Source organism: Brachypodium distachyon, chromosome 2 (genome assembly GCF_000005505.3).
Source record: "Brachypodium distachyon strain Bd21 chromosome 2, Brachypodium_distachyon_v3.0, whole genome shotgun sequence".
Taxonomy (NCBI): domain Eukaryota; kingdom Viridiplantae; phylum Streptophyta; class Magnoliopsida; order Poales; family Poaceae; genus Brachypodium; species Brachypodium distachyon.
In genome coordinates this window covers 48,129,791-48,142,833 of record NC_016132.3, presented here as the reverse complement: position 1 = coordinate 48,142,833, position 13,043 = coordinate 48,129,791, and the positions used below count along the sequence as shown (strand labels likewise).

General features: G+C 49.7%; 2 protein-coding genes and 1 non-coding gene across 3 annotated transcripts; all 3 read right to left on the bottom strand.

The window, feature by feature from the left end:
- Positions 1-116: 116 nt before the first annotated feature.
- On the bottom strand, positions 117-6,955 carry LOC100845191 (glycine dehydrogenase (decarboxylating) 2, mitochondrial). Its single transcript, XM_003569621.4, has 15 exons — positions 5,613-6,955; positions 5,199-5,444; positions 5,032-5,109; positions 4,841-4,941; positions 4,502-4,697; positions 4,283-4,408; positions 3,989-4,174; positions 2,840-2,953; positions 1,966-2,118; positions 1,451-1,639; positions 1,278-1,355; positions 1,065-1,190; positions 887-985; positions 592-709; positions 117-512 (listed from the first exon to the last, which is right to left on the bottom strand). The coding sequence occupies exons 1-15, from the start codon at positions 6,801-6,803 to the stop codon at positions 412-414; spliced, it is 3,102 nt and encodes a 1,033-aa protein (XP_003569669.1). The 5' UTR covers positions 6,804-6,955; the 3' UTR covers positions 117-411.
- MIR5181A (microRNA MIR5181a) lies at positions 2,372-2,512 on the bottom strand. The gene has a single exon (NR_126929.1). It is a non-coding gene; the product is annotated as a microRNA MIR5181a (primary transcript).
- A 3,451-nt stretch (positions 6,956-10,406) lies between the features above and the next one.
- Positions 10,407-12,794, bottom strand: LOC100844885 (probable leucine-rich repeat receptor-like protein kinase At1g68400). Its single transcript, XM_003569620.4, has 2 exons — positions 11,282-12,794; positions 10,407-11,179 (listed from the first exon to the last, which is right to left on the bottom strand). The coding sequence occupies exons 1-2, from the start codon at positions 12,621-12,623 to the stop codon at positions 10,545-10,547; spliced, it is 1,977 nt and encodes a 658-aa protein (XP_003569668.1). The 5' UTR covers positions 12,624-12,794; the 3' UTR covers positions 10,407-10,544.
- Between the last annotated feature and the right edge of the window lie 249 nt (positions 12,795-13,043).

The window sequence follows — 13,043 nt, the reverse complement described above, 5'->3', positions numbered from 1 at the left end:
TTCTCAAGAGTTGTCTACGGTCTACGGTTGTATAGATTGTGCGATTCTCATCAGATCCGATGGTCCATCCAGATAGGTTGCAAACTTACACGGAATAAAGGTTTGCACCAGATACATCGTCAAAATAATTAATTTTCCTTCCTTATATATGTACGGCTAGGAGCATAAACAGATCTCAATTATTTTTCTTGTATTGAGAGAGGAGTATAAATGCTAGCCAATACAGCTAATTTCACTTTAAATGGGAATGGGGGGAGGCAATGGAGTACAGAGATACATGAGATGGTGGCATCTGAGGAAAATATATACAGTACATGAGAGATTTGAGAAGCAAGCACGCCTCCATCCTACAGGAAGCATTATAACTTCTTGACACTGTTTCACAACCCTGGATCGTCATCATCTGAAAGATTACGCGGTAGCAGCTGCAGCTGCAGCTTCTTCTGTCACTTGGGACGCCTGCTGCAGAGTGCAGATAAGGTTGCGGTCCCCGTACACGTTGTCCACACGACCTGCCAAGAGCAGAACGCAGGTACTTAGCTTATATGCCAAAAAAAAAAGTAACGAGAAGGATTTTTGAGCTATCAGTACATGTTGTTGGCCAGAACTTGGCGCCCCGAAGCCAAGCCGCAGGGAACGCGGCGTACTCCCTAGAGTACGGCTTAGTCCATGCATCGCTCATCAGGAGTTGGGGTGGGTGAGGAGCGCCCTGCGTAAAAAAACAGGCAAGCACCTCAACTCCACTGTTCATGCGCTACCATCTCGTAAGTTGCAGACGGCATTTAAAAAGAAGGTTTAGGATTTAGCAAGATCTATTCAACTTGTAGACTGTGGGTGGATATGTAAAGGTTTTAGTAATTTACTGTGACTATTTGGAGTACATTACCTTCAGGACATTGTTGTGCGCATCTGCTTTGCCATTTTCTACCTCTGCAATTTCTTCCCTGATTGAGATAAGGGCATCACAGAACCTGTCTAGTTCAGCCTGCATGTTGTGTAGCAGTAAGCTAATGTAAAAACCAATTGTTGTTGCAATGGCAATCAACAGATATAGACATATTTACCTTGCTTTCGCTTTCAGTGGGTTCAATCATAAGTGTGCCTGGAACAGGCCATGACATGGTTGGTCCGTGGAATCCATAGTCCATCAAGCGCTTTGCCACATCCTCAGGCTCTATACCAGCAGTTGCCTGTCAAGATTTCCAAGATCCAGTTAGAGAATTGAAATGGCCTACAACTATGCATGGTTCAAGTGCTAACATGGTTCGGATAAGTACCTTAAACCCTCTTAAGTCAATAATGAATTCATGGGCAACAGTTCCATTGACTCCACGGAAAAGAACCGGGTAGTGCTTCTGCAAAATTCATTATAATGTAGGATTTAGAAAGTAGTTCAACCATAACCAAAAATTGTAGCAGAGGGTTTGTTGGCATGTGCAACATCAAGTACCTCCAGACGCTTTGCCATGTAGTTTGCATTCAAGATCGCAATCTTTGAAGCTTCAGTGAGTCCTTGAGAGCCCATCATGGCTATGTATGTGTAGGAAATTGGAAGAATCAAAGCAGATCCCCATGGAGCAGCAGAAATGGAACCAAGAGGGTCGGTTTTCTCGGGCAGAGGAAAGCCACCAGTAGGTATCTATTGATTACAGAATTAGTCTGATATTGGCTTTGCATTCGCTTGTGAATTAAACAGCATAAGCCAAGCAAAGAAATGATTGACACTTTTGGTTATAGTAATCAGCATCTAAAGCATAGCCTGAGTAGTTAGCTCATAACCAATCATCATCACACACTTACTTAATATTTAAAGGTCGCAAAGGGACAGGAAAGGAAGAGACAACAAACTTTCGAATATCAATCTCTTCAAGTTAAGTATTGAACAATGGGTTTTACTATATTGTTAGGATACAAATCTGAATAATGTGATTTGATTGGACTGATAAAATAAGTCAGGACACCTACCACTGGATGAGATGGTAAAAATGGTGCCAAGTGCTTCTTAACACCAATAGGACCCATGCCAGGACCACCTCCACCATGAGGAATACAAAATGTCTTGTGAAGGTTTAAATGGCAAACATCTGCTCCAATAAAACCAGGGCTTGTCAACCCAACCTGTAATAAGACAACGTTTGTATGTTACAGTGGATTATTTGTTTTTTGTTCGCTTGTAAGACCTCTCGCCATCTTTGCGATTTTTGTCTAGTAATGAAAATGACACATACGGATTCAAGAAAAAAACTATATTATTTTTCTCAGTATCATAACTAATATGGGATCTGAAATTTCCAAATCGCAATTACTCAACTAGGTTCAGGCGAACTTGATTAGATATTTTCTTACTCCCTCCGATCCATAATAAGTGCCGGGGATTTAGTACAAAGTTAATATTTTCTTACTCCCTCTGATCCATAATAAGTGCCGGGGATTTAGTACAAAGTAACTTTGTACTAAATTCCTGACACTTATTATGGATCAGAAGGAGTACATAAAACATAGCTTGGCATGCATAGTCATCACCATTTTTTAAAAAGATAACAAACAAATAAAAAATTAGGTAAAACAAATTTAATACTCCCTGCGATCCAATTTAATTGTTGCAGGTTTAGGCAAAGTTTTGCCTAAACCCGTGACAATTAAATCAGATGGGAGGGAGTAGAAGGATTTGTAGTTCACAATTTGTTTTGGATTAAACTTCATCATATGTTGGAAAGATATCTATACAGTCTGAGGACCAGCATGAAGTGTTCCAATCCATTCGTATTAGGCACTTTAAGGGAGCAATTGCAGAAAGAACAAATAGACAAGGTGGTACAACAAAGTGCAAAGAACTAACCTGAGCATTCATGTTAGCTCCATCCATATAGACCTGCCCGCCGTTCTCATGAATGATCCTGCATATCTCATCAATGCCTTCTTCATAGACTCCATGGGTTGAAGGATAGGTAACCTGAACAATAACATAGTCGTGCCATAATGTTATTCTTGACACAAAGCAAATATAACACAAATGTTTCTCTAAATAAGTAATAAACAATCATCCTCAGTGAACTCAACATTTTCCATGATTCGAAATCAGTTACTCTATTCGTGCACCATATCTCCATACCTATATAAGGAGTACGAGTTGGATGTGACCCAATCAATCTTGTCAATCCAAGAAAATCAGATCCACAGGCTGAGAATTTCAGTTGGAACCTTGACATACAGTTACTCCCTAATAATGACTAATTAATTAGTGGCCCTAATCCTTGCCTTGTGCTTTCCTCTCAAAACACCCGCAGATCATACTATGATATACATGTTTTGACTGAATGTTTCGTGCATGTTTATCTAAGTTTTCATGATCCTAAGTATGACTAAAATGTTTATACCTTTTCAGGCTGCAATTTCTTAGTTTCTATGCATATATAGTTGACACATGCGTTTCACGTCTCCAATTACGTCTCTAGCTTTATAAGTTTCAGTACAAAAAATAAAGTATCTGGACATATGCTTCCATTATATGTTGAATTGTTGATTGATTCAAATATATGACCAGGAACCATTAGAGGGAAGTGCTATGAAGCAGCTGTCTGATTTCTATCTTAACATATACTACTCGAGTTTCCATGCACAGGTAGATACTATAATATACTTCCATCTAATTAATTATTCCGCACCATAGAAAAATCTGGAACCACCAGAAAGAGGAGGTATATATTTTCCTCTTTTTCTTCTCATTAATGTGGGAATTGCTAGCCCTGAGAGCAAAGTGGTGGTTCCTTTCACCTCGTTTTAATTATATAGTAATGTATTACAAGCTGCAATAACATAAAACTCTTAATTTGCCCTATCACACTTAATATAACGATAAGGCCATGCAGTGATAGTATAGCATCAGAACTCCAGATCAAAATTTAGCAATAAAATTTAACCTGAAAGAGTAAAAGTTTGTTCAAAAGCCATGATAACTTCTCATATTAACAGAGCATAGAAGAAGTACCATCAGAGCAGACAAGTTGTCCTTATTTGCTTCAGCAGCTTTCCTCAACTCCTCAATGTTAATGTTACCTTTGGAATCAGTTCCAACAGCAACAATTTTCATTCCACACATAGCAGCACTTGCAGGATTTGTACCATGCGCCGAGACAGGAATGATGCAGACATTTCGGTGGTGGTCTCCTCTTGACTGCATTTTTTACATGGTTTGTGAGCAACGAATGAACTAAGGAAAAAGACTCTGTAACGGCTGGATGAGCAGCAAGAGGACTAGCGCAATATATTTATCATAACATACCCTGTGGTAAGCACGAATAACCATCAGCCCAGCATACTCTCCTGAAGCACCAGCATTTGGTTGCAAAGAGAAAGAATCGAAACCGGTGATCGTGTTCAACAGCTCGCCCAAGTTATCAAACATTTCCTGCACCACAAAACAAGTCATTTCAGAACTTCTAGATAGTCTTATTAGGATAGTTTGCCATTAGAAACCAAACAAATAGTGAATGATCCTTACATGATAGCCTGCAGCCTGGTCAATAGGGGCAAATGGGTGCATGTTTGCGAAGTTGGGATCAGTGACAGGCATCATCTCAACAGTAGCGTTTAGTTTCATGGTGCAAGAACCAAGAGGGATCATACTGTGGCACAGTGAGAGATCCTTGGATTGCAACTTGTGCAGGTACCGAAGAAGCTCATGCTCTGTGTGGTACCTGCAAGGCCAGACAAGATAATTTGAATTTATTTCATACACACTACCAAAGTAGTGAAGCTCGTGCTCTATGTGCAGTGCCCTCGTTTGGAAAATAAAATAAAATTAATGAAGCAAAGATGCAAAGTTTGGCACCACACGTACATGCTAAAGATTGGGTGAGTTAGGTAGGGGCTGTTGCGCACAAGGCTACTAGGAATTGAGCTTGAGACCTCAGGTGCAATGGATTCAGCTGTGAAGTCCACCTGAAAGTGTTTGTGGTGGAAAATCATTTAGCATGTGTTATAATTTCACATCAGAAACACATATTTTGCACTGATGGAATGACCACTTACTGGCTTGCCACCAGAGAACACCTTGAACAGCTTGTCAACATCCTCCAAGGTGGTGGTCTCATCGAAGGCAACAGTAATCTATAACATCACAACTTGAAGTTAATGCTCAAAACTCAGAGGTCGACTACCTTGTTGTACTCAAACAGACAACATCAAGGAAAACGAACCGTGTTTGCGTCAACTACGCGAAGGTTCATCTCGTTTTTGCGAGCCTCCTCAGCAATGGCATTCGCATCAGCGCAAGTGACCTTGACAGTGTCAAAGTATGGTAGCTCCTGCACTGTCACTGTTCCAAGTTTCTTCAACCCGTGGGCGAAAGTACCAGCCAGGCCATGGACACGGTCAGCAATAGCTTTCAGCCCCGCAGGACCATGGTACACGGCATACATCGCCGCCATGTTGGCGAGCAAGGCCTATAAAGTTGATCACAAAGTATCTTCATCACTACTTGTGGCAATATACCTTTTGCTAAATAAAAAAATATTTCGTCGAAAAATATACCTTTTGCTGAATAAAAAAGGCAATATTACTGTGGATGTCACTGTTAGGCAATTTGGTGAGTGGGTGGAGTGCGTGCGTACCTGAGCGGTGCAGATGTTGCTGGTGGCCTTGTCGCGCCGGATGTGCTGCTCCCTGGTCTGCATCGCCATGCGGAGCGCGGGCTTGCCGCTGGAGTCGACGCTCACCCCGATGATGCGGCCTGGCATCAGACGCTTGTACTCCTGAGAAGTGGCGAGGAATGCAGCGTGTGGGCCGCCGTACCCCATCGGCACGCCGAAGCGTTGCGCGGAGCCCACGGCGATATCGGCCCCAATTTCGCCAGGGGGGCGCAGCGTGGTGAGCGCGAGCAGGTCGGTAGCCATCACCACCTTGACGCCGTGCGCGTGCGCGTCCTTGACGAACTCCGCATAATCCAGCACCTCCCCTTCCGTGCCTGGGTACTGCACAAGCACGCCGCATACGTCGCCGCTGCTGTAGTCGAAGTCCTTGGCGGCCGAGACTACGACGTTGAGGTCGAACCCGGCGGCGCGCGTCTGGCAGATGTCGATGGTCTGCGGGTGGCAGTTGGACGCGATGAGGAAGGTCTTCTTCTTGGACTTTAGGATTCCATTGCACATGGCCATGGCCTCGGCGGCGGCGGTGGCCTCGTCAAGCAGAGAGGCGTTGGACATGGGCAGGCCGGTGAGGTCGGCGACCATGGTCTGGTAATTGAGCAGCGACTCGAGACGGCCCTGCGCGATCTCCGCCTGGTAGGGCGTGTACTGGGTGTACCACGCGGGGTTCTCCATGAGGTTGCGCAGGATGACCGCCGGGATATGGGTGTTGTAGTACCCCATCCCGATGAAGGACTTGTAGGCCTTGTTCATGGACGAAAGGCGCGCCATGTGCTCGAGCATCTGAGACTCCGTGAAGCCCGCATCGAACTTGCCCGAGAACTGCATCGGCGGCGCGCGGATTGCGGCCGGGACGGTGGCGTCGATGAGCGCGTCGAGGGTGTTGAACCCGCAGGCGGACGCCATGACCGCCTGCTCGGCCGGGGTCGCGGAGTTGTGCCTCCGCGGGAAGGTGTCGCTGGGCTGCAGCGCCGACACGGACACCGGCCGGCCCTGCGTGTGCTGGTGGGCGCGGCGCGTGTGGGGGCGAGACCCCGCCGCCGGCGCGGGCACCAGGGTGGAGATGCCGCGGGACGGGGATGGGGACGTGGTGGATGTGGTGGCCGCGAGGAGGCGGCGCAGCAGCGCGCGGTTGGCGAGGCGGCGTGCGCGCTCCATCGGATTGGGCCCGGCACACACACGCGCGCAGTAGAGAGAGATGGAAGGTGGCTAGCGCCGGCGGTAGGAGGAGTAGGAGGGTTTTTGCCTCCGCTCCTGCCGAGAAGAGCGGGTGTGGCTTTGGGGGTCAGGGAGCAGCGATTTGGTTGGCTAATATATATCGGCGCGTTCTGTCGAAAAGGAGGCAGGCACTCTCCTTTGTTTTCCGGTGGAGTAGTGAGGTGGAGAGCACGGCACGAAACGAGGTTAGGGAATGACGTGGGCGCTGACACGACTCTCCGACCGACCGACTGGAACTGATCGGCAACGGGAGGCGGGGATGCGGATGGCGTTTGGATGGACGAGGTGCCGAGCCGCGGCCGGTATAAGAGGGCCAGCCACAGAAAGGAGCAAGTAGAGAGAAGTGGGAACGGGCGCCGGGGAGGCATCAGGAGGAGGACGATGGATCGAGCAACATGGCAGCGGGCACGACGCGCGTCCCAACTCCGGCGCTGCAATGCTGCATGCACCTTATCGCTTTCCTCCCCGTTCCTGCCGCAGGAAATTTTGTGGTAGGGACAAAGGAGATCGCTGGCTTGCCCAGCCGTATTTTTTGCGGCGTCCGTTGCCCCCGGTGCGAGAGCCCCCCAGCTCATGGATCTCTCAGCCGGCAACCTTCCAAACGGATGCGGTGCTGGCGAGCGCGACGCGACGGATCCAGTCCCCGGACGGACGTAACACGTGGGTTCCGCCGGTGCGGTGCAGTAGAGTACACTGGCGGGCGGGGCTAGGAAGATCGACCTGTGGGTTGGGGATGGCACGTCAGGGACCGGAGTGGGTTTGGTGAGGGCCTCCGGGGCAGATCGAGGTGGACCAGATCAGGACGTTTGTTGGGAACGGGATCACCTACCGAAAAGGAATCTCTGGGAACCCGTGGGGGTGGGATGTCGTTCTTCTACCAACCCCGCTTCTCCTCGCAGAGAGAGTAGGAGCAACCTGCCAGTAATCTTTTAGAAAACCTTTGATGAACCTGTGCTGGATTTGATTGGGCAGAGCTGCATGTGGAAATTGCGAGTTCTGAGTTATGTATGGCCAGACGTACTAGTCACTACCCCATTGGTGAACGCGATGATATTGGGCAGAGCTGCATGAGTCCAACAAGGAGTAGGGGAGCATTTAAGTGGAAATGCATATCTCTACGTATGCCCATTCACACACAATATGTATTGATTTTTCCTTACTACAGAAAGTTACAAAAACTTTTGGGAAAAAAAAACATGCACGAACATCATGCTATTATAATAAGTACCCCTAATAAGTATCTTAGCCAAATTCTGATGCCAGAACGCATTCTACGCAAGAAGCAATTACCTTTCAGTATCGTATTATTTGCTACCCAAGCTAAATAATGTATTTCTTTTGTACATGACGCATATTATTATAGTATGTACACAAAAAAAGTGCAACAACACTTGTTAGAGTCTTGTATTATGATGTTCACGCATAACTATTTTTTCGTTCAGAAAACTCAGTAAAAATGACATATTTCCTCCGTCCAACCAAAGATGTCTCAAGTTTGTCAAAATTTGGATGTATCTAGATATGACTTAGTGTATGGATACATTCAAATTTAGTCAAATTTGAGATATCCTTTGTTGGATGGAGGAAATAGATAAAATGTATTTGGAATATTGAATGTGAATAGACACATGTAGAAAATATGTCGCGTGGTTGATCTCATGGCTTACCAATCCGTGTTCGAGGAGTTGTTGTTTTGTGGAAAATTCTCGGGTGACATTACGTAATAGCATGACACTTGGTGAGTTGATATGGCAAAGATGCTAAATATGCTACAGTTGACAAACAGGAGCATATATGTACGCTGAACTAATCCAATATTGTCGGCGTACAGTCCTCCGCTTTGAGCATAAATCTTATGTGGTGACCAATTCAAAAGATGATGTAAGAGAAGTCCACGTGCTAACATGGACTGGTCAACGATTCAACAAGTTAACTAGGCAAAGAAGGAAAAGGAAAGCAAGCAAAAAAAATGAAAAAAATCTAAGAAGTGGCCCAACAAGAAAGATGCCCAACTAACTAGAGTGGGGCTAAGTTGGCTTTTTATCCGTAACGATCATCTGACATTTTTTTTTACTTCTTTTCTACTTAAAAAGTTAGGAGTTGGTGGTCGTCCATTCACTGTTTTCTAACCTTTCCCTTCTCACCCTTGGCAAATTGGACCATGGAAACCCACGAGTTAAAGAAGCAAACAATAACACTTCCTTCGAGACTAACACTTACTCCTCTCTCGATCTTCTCATTCTGCCTCTACTCCCCAATTTGTGTGAGATTGGGTTCGTAGTTCAAATCCAACAAAACTCACACTAGACTTCAATGACATTGTTCCATATTCTAACTATTATGTTGTTATTACTATCTGCTGATTTTTTCTGTTGATGATTCATAGAAAACACGGACACTATGCTAGTATAACTTGATGACATCACTGCACCATGGGCCAGCTCTTAGAGATTTAGATATGGTTGGAGCAGTGAATTACAAGTCAACAAAGATGTTGGTGGTGATTGAAGGCTGTCAACAGGTAGAAATGGAAAATAAACATGTGTTGGCACGCCCGGATAAAGATGATAGGATAGGGATATGATGCCCTTGCTCCCCAAGTAGAAGAGTTGAAGTGAAAGACTCATGATCACACGTCTGCATGCCATCTCCCGTCGCAAGAATATTTCGGTCGCCCAAGCTATCACTGATCATCGTTGGGTTCGCGACTTGCGTCACGATCTGTCTCCTGATGTCCTTCTCGAGTTCATCCTTGCATGGCGGGAACTTCACGCGATTCATCTCCAGCCCGAGATTTCGGATTCCATTCGTTGGATCCTTACACAGACAACTCGTACTCATCTAGCTCCCCCTACAGGCTACACTTTATTGGATCCACGCTCTCGTCTCTTCCCCAGGCCGTTTGGCGCGTGTGGGCGCCTCCGAAACACAGGTTCTTCACTTGGCTCATGTTCCAGGACCGCTTTTGGTGCACAGATCGGTTTCAGCAGTGGGGTTGGCCAAACTGCTACTTTTGTCCGCTTTGTCGCCGCAACTTGGAAACCTCCTTCCACCTCTCCATGGAGTGCCCTTATTCCAACCTGCTGTGGTGCGAGGTTGCGCTCTAGCCGAACTGCCGTGCCCTCGCGACCGCCATCCGTGGGGCCGTCTCGATCCAAGACTTCCATGACCGCCTCATGCAAAATTGCAATACCAACCTACAAAAAGGCCTTGGGTCCCTCTTCATCCTCGTGTGTCACTCCATCTGGCGAGAACGAAACTCGAGAGTTTTTCACGACAAGGTCACCGACATGCGCCAAATCGCCATCTTCATCAAGGACGAAACTCATGAATGGGCTTTTGCGGGCGCCAAGGCGCTCAGGAAGCTCCTCTCGGAGCCCCCATGATTTTTCCTTCGCTTTTCGTTTCTCCACTTTTTTCACTTCGCTGTTTTTTCTCCTTCTTGCCTTAGGGCAAACCCTGTAGTTATCTCTACCTACTAATACATCAGAAAGCCAGCTTTTGCTGGATCTTAAAAAAAAAAGACTCGTGATCATCAACATCTACCCAGAAAATCCTCTATCTTCTAGTTTACCAGCATATTATCTCGAGACATTGTTTGGGAATTGGGAGGGAACCCGGAGGAACGAAACAAACACACATCGCAACTACTAGGACGCCGTCGAATGGCGCGCAGGCAAGTTAGGAGCTTGAGGCAGTGGTAGACTTCGCGGTGTCCTCGGAGACGCAAGGAGACGACTCGTAGGAACACCCAGCCTGCGACGGGGAAGCAGAGTACTTGCTCCTCTTGCTGCCCCTGTCCCTGATGTCCTCGATCATCCTGGCCACCACCGCCATCCTGGGCCGCTCCGTCGGGTCGTCGGCGGCGCAGAGCAGCGCCACCTGGAGGAGCGCCACCATCTCGTCCTCGGCGCCCCTGCCCCGCAGCAGCTCCACGTCGAACACCTCGGAGGTCCACTCCTCACGCACCACCGTCCGCACCCACCGCGCCATGTCCGGCTTCCCGTCCTCCTCCGGCAACCGGCCCGTCAGGATCTCCAGCAGGATCACCCCGAAGCCTCGCACGTCTTCCTGCTGCTGTTTCAGGGCCGATTCTGGTGGCGCTGGCACGAGCAGCTGGAGCAGGGCGAAGTCGGAGACGCGCGCGTTGCCGCTGCCGTCGATGAGGATGTTGGAGGAAGTGAGGTGCCTGTGGGCGTGCCTCCTGGAGCCGGAGGAGGAGACGCCGTGGAGGTAGGCGAGGCCTTGCGCCGCGTCCTGCGCCAGCTTCAGCCTCGTCTGCCAGTCCAGAGGCGCCCGTGCCGGTCCCCGGTTCTCTGTTCAGTCAGTCCACTCGTGCAGAGAGTTAGAAAAGGAGACGTGACAGATTCGCATTTTCCCAAGTGTGAGAGTGTGAGAGGGTACTGAGTACTACTGACCATGCAGGAGGCTGTGGAGGCTGCCGTTGGGGACGTAGTCGAAGACGAGGAGAAGCTCCTCCGCCGACGCGTAGAAGGCGCGCAGGCTGACGATGTTGTCGTGCCGCCACGAGCCCATCTCCCTGGCCAGCTCCCGCCGCCGCCTCTCGTCCTCCCGGGTCGCGCCTTCCCTTCTCCTCAGCCTCTTCACCACCACCGCCTCGCCGCCCGCCGTCTCATCATCCACGCCGGCGGCTGCCTCGTTTGGGCCTCCTCCTCCCATGACCACGCGGTACGTCGTCGCCGCCGCGCCTTTCCCCAGCATCTCCGCGGCTCCCATCATGAGACTCCTCACGTCGAACTCCACGCAGCACCCGTCGAAGCGCACCGTCTCCTCCTCCTGCGACAACATCGAGCTGGTGCGCGAGCTGCTGCCGCTCGGCCGCGTGGGCTTCCTGTTCTTCAGCCACAGCGCGGCGCACAGTGCCGCGGCGATCAGCGTGGCCACCGCCGCGCCCACCGCCGCCATGACCATCACGACCATCCACCGGTCGTGGCTCCTCTTCCTATTTCCATGCGATCCCTCGTCATGGCCGCCGGCGTGTAATCTCTGCTGCTGTCCATTGCACCGGCGGCGCAGCGGGGCACCGCAAAGCTCGGGATTGCCCGCGAACGATGACGCGGGGAAGGCGGCCGTGAGGTGTTTGGGGATATGCCCCTTGAGGCGGTTACCGGAGACGTCGAGCTCGGCAAGCTTCGCCATCGCTTCCAGAGAGGTGGGCACGGGCCCGACGAACGAATTGCGTGCGAGATTCAGCGTCACGAGAGCGCGGAGGCGATGGCCGATCTCCGGAGGGATCGTGCCACTGAACCGATTGCCGGAGAGGTCGAGACGGCGCAGATGACGAAGGCGTAGGATGGACTCGGGAAACGGCCCGGAGAAGCCGTTGCCGGAGAGGTACAGGAGCTTGAGGTGCGGCGCGAAAGGGGAGATGTCGACGTCACGGAGCGATCCCGTGAAATTGTTGTTCTTGAGGCTAAGGGACGAGAGCGAAGGGAGATCCGTGAGCGCGGCGAGGACGCGAGCTTCCCCACCAAGGCTTAGGCCTTCAAGAACAACACGACGGACGCGGCGAGGTTGGGAAGAGGTGGAGAACGAGCGCTGGCAAGTGATGCCGCGCCACTCGTCGGAGCAGGGGTCGGAGGACTCCGTCCAGGAACCGAGTGCAGCGGCGGCGCGCCCGGCGCACGTTGATTTGAAGGCGAGCAGCGCCACGGCGTCAGGGCTCCGGGCATGGGAGGAGACACAGGCAGCTGGGAAGGACGCCGTCATCAAGAAGAAGAAGAGCACGCGTAGCGCCATGGTTTCGCCAGGAACAAAAACAGAGAGTATGGAATGAACTAATGATAAGTTCAAAGTTGTTTGCAGGGGCTGGTCACTCAGGACAATGGATCAAGGTAGGCGAGAATGTTTGTAGCAGGCACCACGGCTGCGCAAGGGAACGAGGCAGAGAAGTTGATGGCGCAATGGCCGAGTGCGTGAGGGGTTAATGGGCACCTTCGTGCGGGGAGGAGACGCATGACTACGTGAGGTCCAATTGGCCAGGACGGAACGGCGCGGGGGTAGTGGTGGCGCTGGAACGTGAGCGGCGTGAGCCCATTTGTCCTTCGAGGGGAGCGGAAGAAACTGCTGGCAGCGAGGCATGTCGTTTGCAGGCAGGTGCCTTACACTTGGCTCCTCCGCGTAACCGTAACGGACGCTTTCTGTTTGAAACCTGCGCAT